This window comes from Ostrinia nubilalis, chromosome 5, assembly GCF_963855985.1.
Source record: "Ostrinia nubilalis chromosome 5, ilOstNubi1.1, whole genome shotgun sequence".
In the NCBI taxonomy this organism is placed as follows: Eukaryota; Metazoa; Arthropoda; class Insecta; order Lepidoptera; family Crambidae; genus Ostrinia; species Ostrinia nubilalis.
In genome coordinates this window covers 4,492,406-4,507,835 of record NC_087092.1, presented here as the reverse complement: position 1 = coordinate 4,507,835, position 15,430 = coordinate 4,492,406, and the positions used below count along the sequence as shown (strand labels likewise).

At 35.7% G+C, this 15,430-nt stretch overlaps 2 protein-coding genes across 2 annotated transcripts in view; one reads left to right on the top strand and one right to left on the bottom strand.

Moving 5' to 3' along the window:
- LOC135071720 (uncharacterized) overlaps positions 1 to 15,430 on the top strand; it is a 178,870-nt gene that overhangs the window by 135,832 nt on the left and 27,608 nt on the right. The gene's annotated exons all lie outside the window — the stretch shown is intronic.
- On the bottom strand, positions 9,856 to 14,730 carry LOC135072219 (15-hydroxyprostaglandin dehydrogenase [NAD(+)]-like). Its single transcript, XM_063966165.1, has 5 exons — positions 14,524 to 14,730; positions 13,094 to 13,333; positions 12,014 to 12,187; positions 10,338 to 10,486; positions 9,856 to 10,035 (listed from the first exon to the last, which is right to left on the bottom strand). Exons 1-5 carry the CDS (start codon positions 14,617 to 14,619, stop codon positions 9,873 to 9,875), a joined length of 822 nt encoding a protein of 273 aa, XP_063822235.1. The 5' UTR covers positions 14,620 to 14,730; the 3' UTR covers positions 9,856 to 9,872.

The window sequence follows — 15,430 nt, the reverse complement described above, 5'->3', positions numbered from 1 at the left end:
TAATATCGTTTCTGTTTTGTTTACTTGATACGAATAATGATTGCTCATGACAAATATTTTTGCGCAATTCATATCAATTAATTACTAACCTTAAACAATTTGAACTACATTTTCCATTTAACCACTAATTTTTGGGCTCGTCAGCTGCTTGTTCAGATATTTAATAAACTAATTTCCCAAAACCCTACAGAGAAAGACAGTCAGTTTATAAAATGATTTGAATTTTGTCTCATGAAAATTTCACTGAAAAACCGACCCAGATCTCCTGGAATCCCATGTAATTTGATGTCATTTTCGGGTCCGCCGCCCCACCAAATGGACCGTGGCGAGGTAATCGAATACGTACATATTTCGCGTTTTATAGACCTGTTTTTAACAGGAGGGTAGTATAAAATAGAAAGGAATAGTAGGTTTATTTTTAACTGTACAAAAGGCTTTTAACTTTAACGAGTGAAATGCATTTACCTTTTGGTCTCTATAACAGATACTAATAAGAATCACAATATCTATTTAAAGTTTCTAATCTAACCACCACAATATACCTTTTCAGTGGAGCAATAATATTACTTACTGTGGTTTTAGAATAACGGACTGTGTTTCATTACTTTGCAATTAACGTATCTGTCGGACAAACTACAACATAAGTAATTGGTATAATAGATTTTAGACAAATATATCTTGAGATAAAGTAACAAGTAACCTTTATTTGTTAATTAGTGTTAAATAACTAAATATCTGAAGAGTCAGAGATAATATTAGCTTCAATTACTATTACATATTTCGTAATCAGTATTTATTTACAAGTAAAATGTAAATGAGCTTTCTGCACTTACCTGTACCTACTATGGACATCCTCCTGTTTCATGTAATCCCAATACCTGAAATTTGTTTACGCAGACTAGGCGTGCTGACTCGGATGATGATATTGCTAAACTGCGGGGTTGTTTGTCAGGCTTACACCTACAGGCTTAGGGGATTGGTTTATTACTTTTATTAAGCCAATGGCGTTATTCCACGGCACTTTGTATGTCCTGTAACTCCTATTTTATCTTTCTTTTTCTGGCTTTTAAAGGTCGCGTCTGTCACGCTGTTATTTATGTGAACTTTGAAATAAATTATATAACGTTTATCTTCAAGCAATTTTATATTTATTTTAAAAAAATCATAACATTTTTTTACAATTTCGTCCGCGTAGAAGTAGAAAAGGTTCTCATAGGATTTTTAAAAAGTTTTTATGAACAGTATAATCTCGGTTTCCAATATTAGTCGGCCGTTTGGTGTAGTGGTTCGAAACGGACTACTATTCCGGAGGTAGCGGGTTCGATTCCCGCACAGTACAAACATTTGTGTGCATGAACATATTTGTTTGTATTGGACTGGGTGTTTTCTATGTATAATAAGTAGTTATGTATACAGGGTGTTAGGTAAATGGGTATATGAGCCGACACTAGCCCATGTTAACATGGTCATATAAATGGTATGGTGGAGTCAAAAATTTGATATCATCATTAATTTTTTTAAATTTTCATACAAAGTAATTTTATAAAATCCGATTTGTATGAAAATTAAAATAATTAAAATTAAGATATAAATTTTTTGACTTCACCATACCATTTATATGACCATGTTAACATGGGCTAGTGTCGGCTCATATACCCATTTACCTAACACCCTGTATACAAAAAAAAAGTATTCAAGTATGTTTATATCCGGTGTCTAGTACCCATAGTACAAGCTTTGCTTAGTTTGGGACTAGAAGCGCAGTGTAAAATGTCTAAGGATATTTATTTATTTATTTATGTTTGTTATGTTGTTTTTTTCTGAAATAACAAAATGTGTTCGTTTGAATAAGTAATCTGGGGGCACGGCAGTGCCCCCGCCAAGTCGAGCGCGAAGCAAACACTGCCGTACCATCCTTTACTGGAACCATTTCGCCGCATTTTCAGGCCCCTATTTGAGAACCTCTGGATAAGACCAGAACGCAGAAATTTTCGTCATCTAGTAAGCTATAATCACATACTTAAAATCCAAAATTTCAAGTCTGTAGGTCATTTAGTTCCGAAGTTAAGCTAAAGCAAAGTTTCGCATTTATGACACTCACTCACTCACTCACTCACTGATGATCATCAAAATAGAACTAGTACTTCCCATAAACTCAGAGAGCTGAAATTTGGTACAGAGTTAGGGTTTAATGGCCACATAAAGGGAAAACTATAAAAACTAGGAAAATCGAAGATCTGGAGTAACACCACATTCATAATCAATACTACTAGCGCCACACCGGCACCGTGGTGTTCGCCTGTACCGCTCACCGCTAGATGGCGCTAGCACTTTGAGCGTCGATTTTCTGCACCGCGGTGTCCAGATTTTTTTTCCTCTCTAGACCCCCCCGTCGATTAAGTTGATTGTTGTGTAATTTGAATTTAGTTGATTTGTGCCCGATTTCACCATCAATCCCTAATTTTTAAGTAACCCCTATGAAAACAAAATTTCTGTTATGTGTTACCATAGGAGTCACTTAAAAATTAGAGATTGTTGGTGAAAACGGGCATTAGTTTATTATATCGTGAGGTTCGCTAAGGTTAAGTTATTATTAAAACAATTCTGATTCGTTGTCCATTTTAAAGGTAGATGTGTTTAATATCGTAAAAAAATGTCGATAATATTAAAGGACGACGACGTTAAATAATTATGCCACATTCTACAAAAAGAAGTGAAATCCCACCAAAAACATTCTGTAAAAAAACTAGCCAAGTCTCGATGGAGCTGCTTGTTTATCTCTAAAAAGTAATGAAATCTAGACAAAGTCGTGCCAAGTCTATGGTTCTTTACTGCGATTTCTTTATTATTATAGTTAATGTTGTGTGACTTGGCCGTTGAACAATCTTTATTAAGATAATCAATAATCATGCATAAGTATTATTGAAATACGCAGCTTTATTAAGCCTTCAATTCACTGGTTATTAAATCAACGTTTTCCAAGTGGCAATTTTCCATCGTCAATGGGTAGCGGTTCTGGCAACAGATTGGTGCAATGGTGTCATGGAGCACCTGGTTTTGTACCCTTCAACGGCCAAGTCACACAACATTAACTATAATAATAAAGAAATCGCAGTAAAGAACCATAGACTTGGCACGACTTTGTCTAGATTTCATTACTTTTTAGAGATAAACAAGCAGCTCCATCGAGACTTGGCTAGTTTTTTACAGAATGTTTTTGGTGGGATATAATATTCTCTAAACATTTCATAAATACCTAACATTCTCCTAAACAACATTCGACTTTCTGACGTTAAAATTTGAAATCCCTCTTAGCATGCAAACGGCTTCAGAATCTGTAGCTCAGTTAATCTTGGTCACTGAGCTCCCCATTCAAACGCGCCAAATTCCAGGCATTTGAAGCGAAACGGCTTAGTCTACGCTCTTTAGTGTTTTCTGGAGAACTAAAGTCTCCAATTTGTTGCTATTAAATTTTGTAAAACTAGCAAAAATTATAACAGTTGTACATGTACATACATATTACTTATCAGTCATAACTATATTTTATGTAAATTTAATTATATTATATGAATGTGTTTTGGACTTGTCTGTGAACATACACACTTACATACATTTTCAGATAATAAATAAATAAATAACATGTTCTCTACATTTTACACCATGTAATAAATAATATTCTCTAAAATGAAAATCAGCTTTCTGACGTTACAATTTAGAATCCCTCTTAGCATGCAAACGGCTTCAGAATCTGTAGCTCAGTTAATCTTGGTCACTGAGCTCTCCATTCAAACGCGCCAAATTCCAGGCATTTGACGCTAAACGGCTTAGTTTACGCTCTTTAGTGTTTTCTCGAGCTCTAAAATCTCCAGTTTATTCAGAATCAGAGCTCTCATTTGGATCTGTTGAAATACGGCGGTGAATTCTTAAACGGGGTCGGATTTGGCAAATGTTCGGCGTCCCAGTGTTTTCCCAGTAGTCCCGCTACAGCCGTCTCGTTACGGGACAGCTGGGAATATTTTTCCCAGAAGTTTCGTGATACTTTTACGAATAAGTGTTTTTAAATTGGGATGCCTATGGTGTGTTTACCTTGATATCTGAAAATTAACAAGTATGTGTCTACATTGTGGCTTCAAGCGAGTTCTATGCTATAAGTATACAATCACTAAATTGGTGAGATGTTTGGCATGTTATGTAAACAACAGTCAAAACTCGATTCAATCTCAGCCATAAATTATCTCCCGTGATTGGTCTAAACATTGAAATTCAATCAATCACAGGCATCAATTTCAAGTAAATTGAATCGGTTTATGCTCCGTTCAGAAATATGCACCTCAGCCTATCCACCTCTATTTGCCTCAACTCAAATCAATTTAATTACTCAGCACAAACGTATGTGTAATATTAAACCAGCCACTGCGGTCTTAAAAAGTGTCATGGCGTTCAAAAGATTATCAGGGGTCTGCTACTAACAGCGATCCCAGCTAATGAGACCTGTGGGAATATATTTCCCAGTTGTCCCAATACGGGACGCCTTTAGCGGGACAGCTGGGAAAACACGAGTCTGCATCAATTCCTCAGTTTAGCATCGTGAAATATTAATTAAGGCCCGCCGCTGTGGTTGGTTATGGGACCTGATGGTGATTTAGTGAGGAAAAAAGCTAATCTGGAGGTATTGTCCGTTGAAATTACGGATATTTTCGTATAAAAGTACCTACCTAATTGAGGTAAAGGAATATTTAAGCATACAAAAAGGAACGAAGGCTCATTTAAGTTGTTAATAAGGATATTTGAACTATACCTTCATTTTTAATTAAAAATGAGCCTTGTTTTTAACAAAAGGAATAGTATTAGGTAGTACCTTAATTTAGTAGAGCTACATCCCAACTAATATTATAAATGCGAAAGTAACTCTGTCTGTCTGTCTGTCTGTTACGCTTTCCCGCTTAAACCTCGCAACCGATTTTGATGAAATTTGGCATAGAGATAGTTTGAGTCCCGGGAAAGAACATAGGATAGTTTTTATCCCGGTTTTTGAAACAGGGACGCGCGCGATAAAGTTTTTCTGTGACAGACAAAATTCCACGCGGGCGAAGCCGCGGGCGGAAAGCTAGTTTTTAAATATAACTTTTATTGGTAGATACTGTTGTTTTAGAATAGCTAACAAAATACATGGTCTGTGTATTCTACAGGTTGTGATGCAGTCATATTACATGTTTGTATACACAGCTAACATAGAAATCAAACACACCCTTATTTATCGAAACCCGTATGCAGTTTGCAATGGAGTGTCACAAAAGACCATTGAGTCGCCAAAACCGGACAATTTTTGTCTAGTTTTCACATTTCGCCTACCACATAGAAAACTCTTCTATGTCGTAAAGTCTAGAATAGTCTAGAATATAAGATTTCATAGTAAAACACTTGTACGTAACGGGTTCCAAGTTATTCTGTTCCACCGAGATTTATTCTCTGCACTGCGGTTCTCCATGCTTACGAGTGCAATGCTCGTAAATTCCAAGTAGGAATTGTTATTAATTCGACCAGCAGGTGCATTTTTCAGATATGAGTGTTTTTATTTGGCATGAGTTATCGTAATGTGAGATTGTTATCGTGGACTTCTGGGCTATTGGTAGTTGGTTTTTAGGCGAACAATATAGCATGAGACACATTTTATGTACTATAATTACCTATAACTTAACGAGAAATGATCAACAATGATTCTTCTTCTTTTCGTGTCGACAACAAACCTACACAGTGTCAGCCCAAAACTCCGCCACAAGAGTGGCGTTGTCAGTAGCACTCATCAAATCCTCCTGAGTGCAGTTGCTTGGGCACTCAGGGCATGACATCAGGTGCTTCATCGACTGGGGAACAAAACCGCACCTGCACTCTATGCTCAAGCCATCCAAGAATCCGAAGTTCAACAATGATTTGCCGCAGTTTAGTGCATCTGTACTACACTCAATCATAACATAATTGCTACATATTTGGTACCAATTAATTAATTATTGATACTCGTATCTTGATTAGAGCGCTAGTGTAGATTATGGATTGATATACATATTTGATTTGGGTGTGAATTCATAAAAAATGTATCGAAATAAATAAATGATATGATTTTAGAAAATCTACTTTACTACATACGACAAATCGCCCAGAGCACGAGCTATTGAAGGGGAACACCCCACGTAACCCTTCAAATCTATCAACGTATATTTATTCTCATACAAAATAGGTGGAACATGCTCCCAAAACAATTTTCACTGTGCAATTTTGCCTAAACGCAAGCGCATGCACAGTATAAGCTAATATGTGTCATAAATTAGTGGGATCCCACAGGGACTCATTTTCGCAGAGCTACATTCAGCTAACCCTATCGGTGTAAAACTTAAACGTTATCTTCTGTCTTGGGCAATAACGACTAAATTGACCTGAAAGAAGAAACTACATCTTCTCTACAATTGGAAGCTCAACCGTTTATCGAAAATCCCCGTGTGGGAATAAAGTATTTTGGCTTACGTGATTCAAGTCACGTAAGTCACAGTCTTTTGGTTGGATTTGGTGGGTTTTCCAAAAGTTTTTCTCCAAGTAAATGTGGCATTTCAATTGATAAGTAAGAAATATGTAATAAATAATTATTTATTAAAAAAAAAAACACTAAAACTAATCAACTAACACCAAGCACCCAAAAACTAAGCACCAAAATGGCCAGTATAAGCCGTGACTGCAGAAAAAGCGATCGTGTGTTAAAATAATTTGCTTAAATTGCCTTTTCAAACAAAACAGACTAACAAAGATTGCAGAGAGAGCGATCGTGTGTTTGAAATAATTTGCATAAATTGACTTTTCAAACAACACAGACTAAACAGATCCTCGGTAAATCACCCGTTTCCCGGCGGAGTCCAATGAGTGCATTATTCTGCCAAGTGCCAATGCCAACCGTGCGGTCTGACCGCACTGGCACGTGTAATTATGCCAGTTAATATCGCCCCGTATTAAGCTCGATTCACACAATACATATCAGTGAAGCCACAGTTCCGTCACAGTGTCCGCTCAGTTCAGTATCAGTGCCACAGTGTTGCGTCAGTGAAATATTTTGAATATTTTAAAATGTCAGAGAGCTGTTTCAATATTCTTGTTCAGAAACTATGAAGTAAGTTATTTTGTTTTTGATGCCGCGGCGGCGTCCGTGATCCGACAAAAAATATCGTCTTCAACGAATACGTCCGTGATTGCCGGTGTCGGCACTGACACTGAGAGCACTGTGTCGTCACTGACACTGACAAATAGGGATGCGTTCATAGAAACTGTATGAAATAATATTTCGCACTGTGCCGGTACTGAGCCGAACTGTGACTTCACTGATATGTGTGAATCGGCTTTTACTGGGTATTGAAACTCCAATTTGTCAGCACACGTTTTCTCCGAAATGAGGTATCGACATGCCGACTTTGATTTACGGGAACGACTGTCAGGTGCTTCCATTTGTATCCGTTTGGAATACTTGTAAAGATGGATTTTTGGTTACAATTATATTTCTTTTTATTATTTGTTGGGTTTATTTTTTATTGGATAATTTTATATCTTTCAATCTCAATAATAAGGTGGGTTAGTGCGTAGGCATGGGACATTTATTGCATTAGTAATTTTATTCTCTTGGTATACATGTGAAATACCTACGTCTTGACAAATGCAGTGTAAGACTTTCTCCAGGAACTTACATGGAGCGATGGCACATGCAAGATGACTGGTAGCTATAAAAGAACAATAGACAATCGGGTATATTTACAGTGTCTTCGGGAATACTTTTGTCTAGCGGTAGACTGAGACTGATGATTACACTTTTGATTTGTCTGCACCTAAAATCGCCTTAATTGATTCCAAATAAAAAAATCGACTTTAAAAAATTTAAGTCACACCAAAAAACTACACTAAAAATTTGAAAAATAATTACGTTCTTTATTTAATTAGAATAATTATTATGACCATGATTGATATTTTTGGAGTCGGTGCCGGTACCTTATATTTGAAATTGTAAAAAACGTGGATGCAATTTAATATCCCACTCAAATATACATTTTCTATCAACCTTTTGTACCCAAGAATGGACATAATTTAATTTTGACGCAACTTAACTCCTTTCAACATCAAACAGTTCTCCTTCTTTTTCGCTTTTGACAAATTAACTCGCAAAAGAACTTTCGAGAAGTCCAATTGAAATACTAGTCGGTTACAACAGGTAAGTGGAAAACTAACTTTAATTTGACTACGAAGTTTACATATTAAATGCGATTTTAAAAGCAATCCTACGAACTGAAAATGGCAATTTAGATTTAAGATCACGTTAATTACTTTTGAACTTATTTACTGATAATAGACGCAAGGTGTTATTTACTTACGTACTTGTAGAAGTTGTACTGTTTAACCTTTCTTAGTTTTATAGACAAGTCTGGAGGTTACGTAGTCGTAAAGTTGTTTTCACTTTTGTGTTGAACATTACTTATTTGATGTTTTAATTGTGTAACCACTACTTGATATTTGTCATAAGAGACCAAATGAAGATAGTTTGTTGAGACAATAACATTTTAAGTAGGTACTTACCTTAATGCATAACAAGGCAGGTATTTGACCGCAATCGCACCTGGTGTTAAGTGAGATGCAGTCTAGGATGGTACATAAAATATTATCTACCCTGTATGTGCTTATTCACTCTCTATGTAAATAAAAAACAGAATCAACTTTAACTAAAGCTTTAGATTACTTTTCATTTTCAAAAGAAACGATCGGTCGTTATCACTGCTTAGAACACACAAAGAGTGAATTAATTATTAAAAACAAACCCTTAAAACTTGGTGAAATGTAACAAATCTCCGAGGTAAAGTTGAGGTTCATTTCAGAACGCGCTTAAAACTAAGTTGCGGTTAAAGTTAGAATAGCTGTTTTATACTGAAAGTTACTTTAATGAGCACTTTTAGAAGTTTCAGGAGCAATTGTAGATAAATATTAGCGACATGTTATGCTGTCGGTGTTTGAAAGTTCTATAAATTGAAACTATGATGAAGTTTGAACCATTTAGTGGTGAGCTGAAGTAGTAGTATCTTACTAATTTGATTCCAGCAGGGTAATCATGCTTTGAACTTTATTTCTCTCTACTAGTAGTATTTTTACAAGCTTTATTATTTCTTTCAATCCCTGAGTTGTCTAGAAGAGGACCGTAGCGATAAGACCGCCAGAATTAAGTTTGTATTTTTTTTTTGCATTTACTTTGCAAGTATTTGTCTTTTTTGAGTAGAGCGCAAAATAAGGACTAATTAACTGTATTTTAAGAAACCTGTGTGGTTCATCGGTTAAAAGGTTACAAAAGAAAGATGCAATTGTTAACAACCTCGCACATAAAAATAAAATATCGATAAAGCACCTCGATGAACCGACAATCGAAAGATCATCCGCGAGATTAATGTACACCAATTGAGTGAAATAAAAATGGATCAAACGAGCACTCTCCCAGTCCACGCATGAAATGTCATAGCGAAAGAGAAATTAATTTCGACCGGGTTTATTGGTGATATCCATCGTTCACGAAACCTTACTAATAAAGGTCGGTAGAACATAACTTGAATTCACTCGTTAATCTTTCATACTTTTGTTGAGATACATTTTATATGATTTCATTAAAACTAAATTGAAAAGAGGAGCAGTACAATTGAATACTAGCTTTTGTGTTGTTTATCCTTTATTGGATTACAATAAAGGATAGATATCATATTTTTAGATATGAAACTGTATGAAATATTGAGTTCCGTTGAAGTTAATACAAAAAGACACAATATCAAGAATGTGATTAAAATGCAGAACGATTAGCACAATGATTTTTATTTGTCTAAGGTTAAGCCTAACGAATCAGTCATAGTCTGAAATCCACCTAAAATATTTTGTGTTATATTAACCGCAGGCTTGTCATTCGCAATCATCCAAGTTGAACTACTCTCGCCTTTGTTTATAACTTCAATAATCCCGTTCACAGCGGACTCAACCCTGAAAAATTAAATTATAATATCTCACTTTCATGAATTTTTATCGGCAAGATGCTGCTTTTTTATGCAAAACGTCTACGCCTCGGCATAATTTAATTTTGTCAATGTGAATATGAAATATGTTACCTTACCGCTGCCGTCATATTTCCTCAAATTGCGTTGAGTATTCAAATATGCGTTGGCATAAACTTATTTGAGAGAATATTAAGGAAGGAAGGCAGTAAGCACTTGAATAAAAAGTTTCAGCAAATCTAAGAAACTATTGTCAAGTTCAATTGGAAGTCCAAGCAGCAGAAGGTTTACCTTTGCCTCACTGGGGCTTGTGTGGTTTGGTTCTGGGTGAAATCTTTGTCTAAGTTAGAGATATTTGGCTTCTGTAGTATAGCAGTGTCTGTAGGACCCAAGCACACCGTCAGGACTCGAACTTGCGACTTCGAATAATAGAACTCCGCCTGCGAATTTAAAATTTCACGGGTCAAACTACTGGAACTTCAGCCATTCAATTTAGTTAAAATGAAATGAAATAAATTCCAAGAAAAGTCGCGAGAAAAAATTCTACATTTGAAACTTTGTCTTCCCTTTAAAAGTTCCGTTTGACTCGACTTGAAAAGACTTGATCCCGTAATGTTTTCTTGTGTGAATACGTGAATACTTAGTGTGTTTTATTCGAGTTAATTTCCTTTGAAGGATATAAGCCAAATGGAATAAGAAGTGGTTTTATGTGATTGTTCTTTAAAACTCTTGTATTTCCATCAATTCGTATAAATTGTTTTCCTTCAAGAAAAATAGAAATACTCCTTTTGTTTGGCATTGTAGGAATATCAATCTAAAATTGCTGTCATTATTATATTATCTGTAGTAGTTTTATATATGTCACCGGAAAATAACAAGACTCGTAAGTTGATCAATTTTCTAGGTAGTTGATCAACTCTCGGAAAATAATAAACGGCAGTTGAAATGCACTATTTAACGCATTGAATTTTAGCTAATTGGTCAACTTACGGTACCTAGCCGTAATTTAATAATTAACTATATAGTTTTTACTTGTAGCAATATTGCTACAAGTAAAATCATCCACAAATGGGCTAATCGTTGCCCAGTGTACCTACTATTTGACGGTACACTATTATCCGTCACTTAATACACTTTTCTCTGATTGGTCGACAGCATTAATTATAAGCATTTAGCAAGTGTTTATTCATAGAGTTACAAACACTTAGATATGTTGTTTTAATATTTATATTTTAGAGATAGGGATATTCAAGTTCGTCTATGCTATATAGTTAAATAAATGAAAAATGTTTAATAAAATATATTGGAGCTCAGACTTTTATTATTGTAAGTTATATTAATAATAAGTATTATAATCAGTTTAATCAGTCAGTACAATCAGTGGGCTAAGTACAGAAAATAAAAAGTTTTTTTTTATTTTCTGTACTTAGCCCACTGTAGTACTTTTGTAACTCTGCATCAAAGTGTTCTCGATCGACAAAACTAGTATTGCTCACTGATTGTTCGTTTATTTCTACCACTACAGACTCCATTTCACTCATCATAAATAAAATGACGCGTTATAATGAGAATTATTACCAAACAAAACAATTGCTAATTTTACTACTGTAAATAAAGAAAAACAAGTACGGACTAGACAGAGTAATGGCGGCGGCCGGGTGGCGGGGAGCGGTATAAAAGCACGTGAGTCTTTTAACCAATCAACGTGCACCTTGCCTTTGTCGGATGATTTAACGGCAAGACGCCGTAAATTAATCAACTTACTAAAATACATACGTTAAATAGTACATTTCAAATGCCGTTTATTATTTTCCGAGAGTTTATCAACTACCTAGAAAATTGATCAACTTACGAGTCTTGTTATTTTCCGGTGACATATACATTGTTTGGCATACCTTACATAACCTCTACAGAATTCGCTATAAAGACCCAGCATTTGCATCTAAACGACACTGTAACACACTTACCCCAATAGAATTGCTGAACTGTAGTACCGCAATTTTGGTGGCCGAATACACAGGCAGGCTGGGTTTTGGCCTGAGGGCTAGCAGAGTCGACACATTCACGACTGTTCCTCCCTTCCCTCCTTTGTCAACTCCCATAATGTCCAGCGCGTTCAGAGTGCTATTCACTGTTGCTGACTGGAAATTAATAAGGTTTGTTAATACAGGGTGTTGGAAAATGAAAACCATAGATATGGATTTATAAAGAAGATGATGGGGCACAACAAGGAGTCTACAAAGCTAAGCTTACGTACTGGCTTGTCTAAAATGAATTTTCGTATTTGATATTGTAGTAGTTTAAAATCTGAGTATCATCTATCAGATAGCTTATTATTTAGTAAACTATGTGGCATCTTATAACTTGAAATTTTCAGCACTTGTGTCTTTTACGTAACCTCTTCAGATTAGATTCCCGCTGCCGGCAAAGGCAACGTCATAAAATTACTAGATCTCCAACTCGCTTCGTGCATCGCCACAGTTTTAATATTATTAACTCGATCCCTAACGCAATGTAATCGAGTTACAGTCATTCGAAGTTTCCAAAGTTGTCGTGTCACTTCGATATTAGTATCGAAACATTGTTTCATAAATAGAATTAGTTTGATCAAGACAAGTAAGGGACGAGAGAGCCTTGTCTGATTGGTGTTTGATTGTTATTTTAAGACTGAAGTTCAAAACAATTCCAAGCATGAATTGAGGGTTTTGATTGGTTGAATTTTAATATTTAGACGCATCACAGAAGATGTTATTTCTTTTCTTATTCTGGTAACATTGAGATTGAATCGAGTTCAGGCTCTCTTTTGTAATACAATCCTCAGTATTTACAGAAAAACGCGTAACTTTAGTATTTTTACCAAGTCTCAGATCTTGTGTTTCAAAAGAACAAGATTTCCTTTATTTTAATGTTTCTTAGAACAAATTTTTAACTCGATTTGTAGTTTTCGCGATGGCAAAACCATCACTTAAATCACATCATTTTCCCGTGACTCTACACTCATTAGTTCCACTATACTCGTAGTTAAAGTAAATAAACTTCACACTTACAAAGTTAACATCAACAATCTTCTTATAAGCATGGTCGTCGGCGCTCAGGACCGCCGCGTTGTTTACAACAATGTCAAGTCTCCTATACTTGTCGAAGACCTGTCTGAAAGCGGCGCCAAGTTGCTCCTCGTCCGATATATCGCATTTTATGAACTTGGCTCTCAGAGCGCCAAACTTCGCGAACAGTTCCGCTTCTAGGAACGAGCCTTCCCGCTCCGCTATGTCTAGGAAAGCCACGAACTGCAACAATAGAATTAGGTTAGGCTTACTTGGATTGCTGATTGAATAGAAGATAGAGCCGCAATAAACAATGATTTTAAAAATGATGCTGGTTGTAATACGAAACTTTCGTCATGTCCATTTAATGCATCATGGAGTTTATAAAGATTTTTGCAGTCATCTTTCTTCTCTGTTATGGACCTTTGTAGCTGACCTAGACACTTACTTAGTGCCCATTGGGAAGCAGATTTTGTGGAGTTATACAGGGTATGGTTTTGTAAAACATAAAAGTAATTACAAGAAAAATATAAAAAAAAAATTTACTCTTACTTTAATAGTCAAAAACCTTGTTCAAACGTCTCCTAAAACTTGCGAGACGGCGCTTGTTACCATGCACCAGCCACGCGTGCCCCGCTACACCACCAAGCGCATGCGGCCGCCGCCCCGGGAGAGCGGGGAGACTGTCCGATAGCTCGCCTGCGTTATAATACCAATTTTCCTGATTTCATGGATTTTTTCATGAAAATTTAAAATATTTTTTGGCGTCATTGTCGTGTATACTACCACCCCTGAGATTGGCGATGTTTTACAAAACCACACCCTGTATTTACCGCTGAAGTAGAGAAGGCTCTACGTAACGCAGGACCGGTCGGTATGGAAATTCTTGGGGAGGGCTTTGTACAGCAGTGGACGTCATTTAGCTGAAACGAACGAACGAGAGGAGGCTCATAGTCCAGCAGTGGACAATAAAGGGCTGTTGATAATGATGATGATTTTAGTTATTCACGATGAAGGTAGTTTAAAAACATGAAGAAGAATTTATATGTTTATTGACTAGGTACTTCAAGGAATTGAATGGCATTTTTTTTTTTCAATTGTACAATTTTTTCGACCTATTTTTTCATACAAAATAATTCCCAATACTTTAATAACCATGTTAAAACACCTTTATTATGAAAGTACATATCAATATTATTTTAAGTAATGAATAATTTAGATTATCAGTGCAAATTATGTACAAAAAGACTAGATAAATGGGTGAAAATGTTGAAAAAAACTAAGTGGAAAAAATAAGATTGATGATATCTTCGAAATTACAGGAAATCAAAAAGAGCACGTCACATAAAATGTCGCCTTGTCTGTGTTTTACCAATAATAGTTTTCTTTTGTCTCATTTTGTTCCTAAGTGAAAGATTTCGAAATATACCCACCCGAGCATTTTCCCAAAGAAGCGTTTTGACTATACCCGCACCTACTCCTGCTGCGCCACCAGTCACTATACACACTTTTTCCTCAACCAACGACATTTTTATTAAAGAAATTAATTTATCACTATTAATTTTCACTTCAAAATTTCACCACATTATCCAACAATACATGATGATCGAAAGAACACAACGCACTGAATGACCTGATGAGTAATCGATAGAATAGAATTGTTTTGCTACACGAAAATAATGTGCTGATAACGGCTATCGGCCGATAATAGTAAATGAGAAACGGTCTCTTTGTACCGTCGCCAGAGGTATTAGGTATTGTTGAAACGGCTACTGTGTTTAAGACTAAATAACAGATTATTATTATCAGTGTCTGCTGATATTATACAGGTGGAATTTTGAAATGCAATTTTGGTTCGATTCTCGGTTGTGGCAAGGAAATTTTTAGAAATCTTTGAATGTAATTAGTTCTCTTTCTTTTCAAAAAAGGAATGTTTTTTTTGAGTAAAATGTTCTATCTACAGTATCAACAGTTCTTTCTCTTCTAGGTGGCATTGCAAAATTCCACCCTGTATTATGTGTAGACAAACGGACGTTAAAATTTTCATTGTACCAAGTCGCAAAAGTGTAGTCATTTACGGGGAAAACTCCGAAAAAAACAAATGAGCAGCTGCTTATCAATGTCATAATTTATGTTTCTCTTCTCGAGTCTGGTTTAATTTTCTGTCATATGGGAAAATCCCGAAAAAACAAAAGAACAAATTTTAATGCTCCTGTCTTTTTTTGCTGTCGCTCATACCAGCGTCACGCTTTGTAAGAGAGGGATAGATAGATGTGAAAAACACGAAAATCGTTTTTAAGAGTTATCTTGCAGATTTGAAAGTTAATAATCATCACATAT

Bases quoted from the DNA above. Each gene is read 5' to 3' on its own strand.
- LOC135072219 (XM_063966165.1), bottom strand. From the start codon at position 14,619: ATGTCGTTGGTTGAGGAAAAAGTGTGTATAGTGACTGGTGGCGCAGCA. The intron at 13,334-14,523 runs GTGGGTATATTT...CTATTGTTGCAG, and splicing joins TTCTTTGGGAAAATGCTCGG to TTCGTGGCTTTCCTAGACAT. The intron at 10,036-10,337 runs GTAAACCTTCTG...TTAATTTTTCAG, and splicing joins CAAGCCCCAGTGAGGCAAAG to GGTTGAGTCCGCTGTGAACG.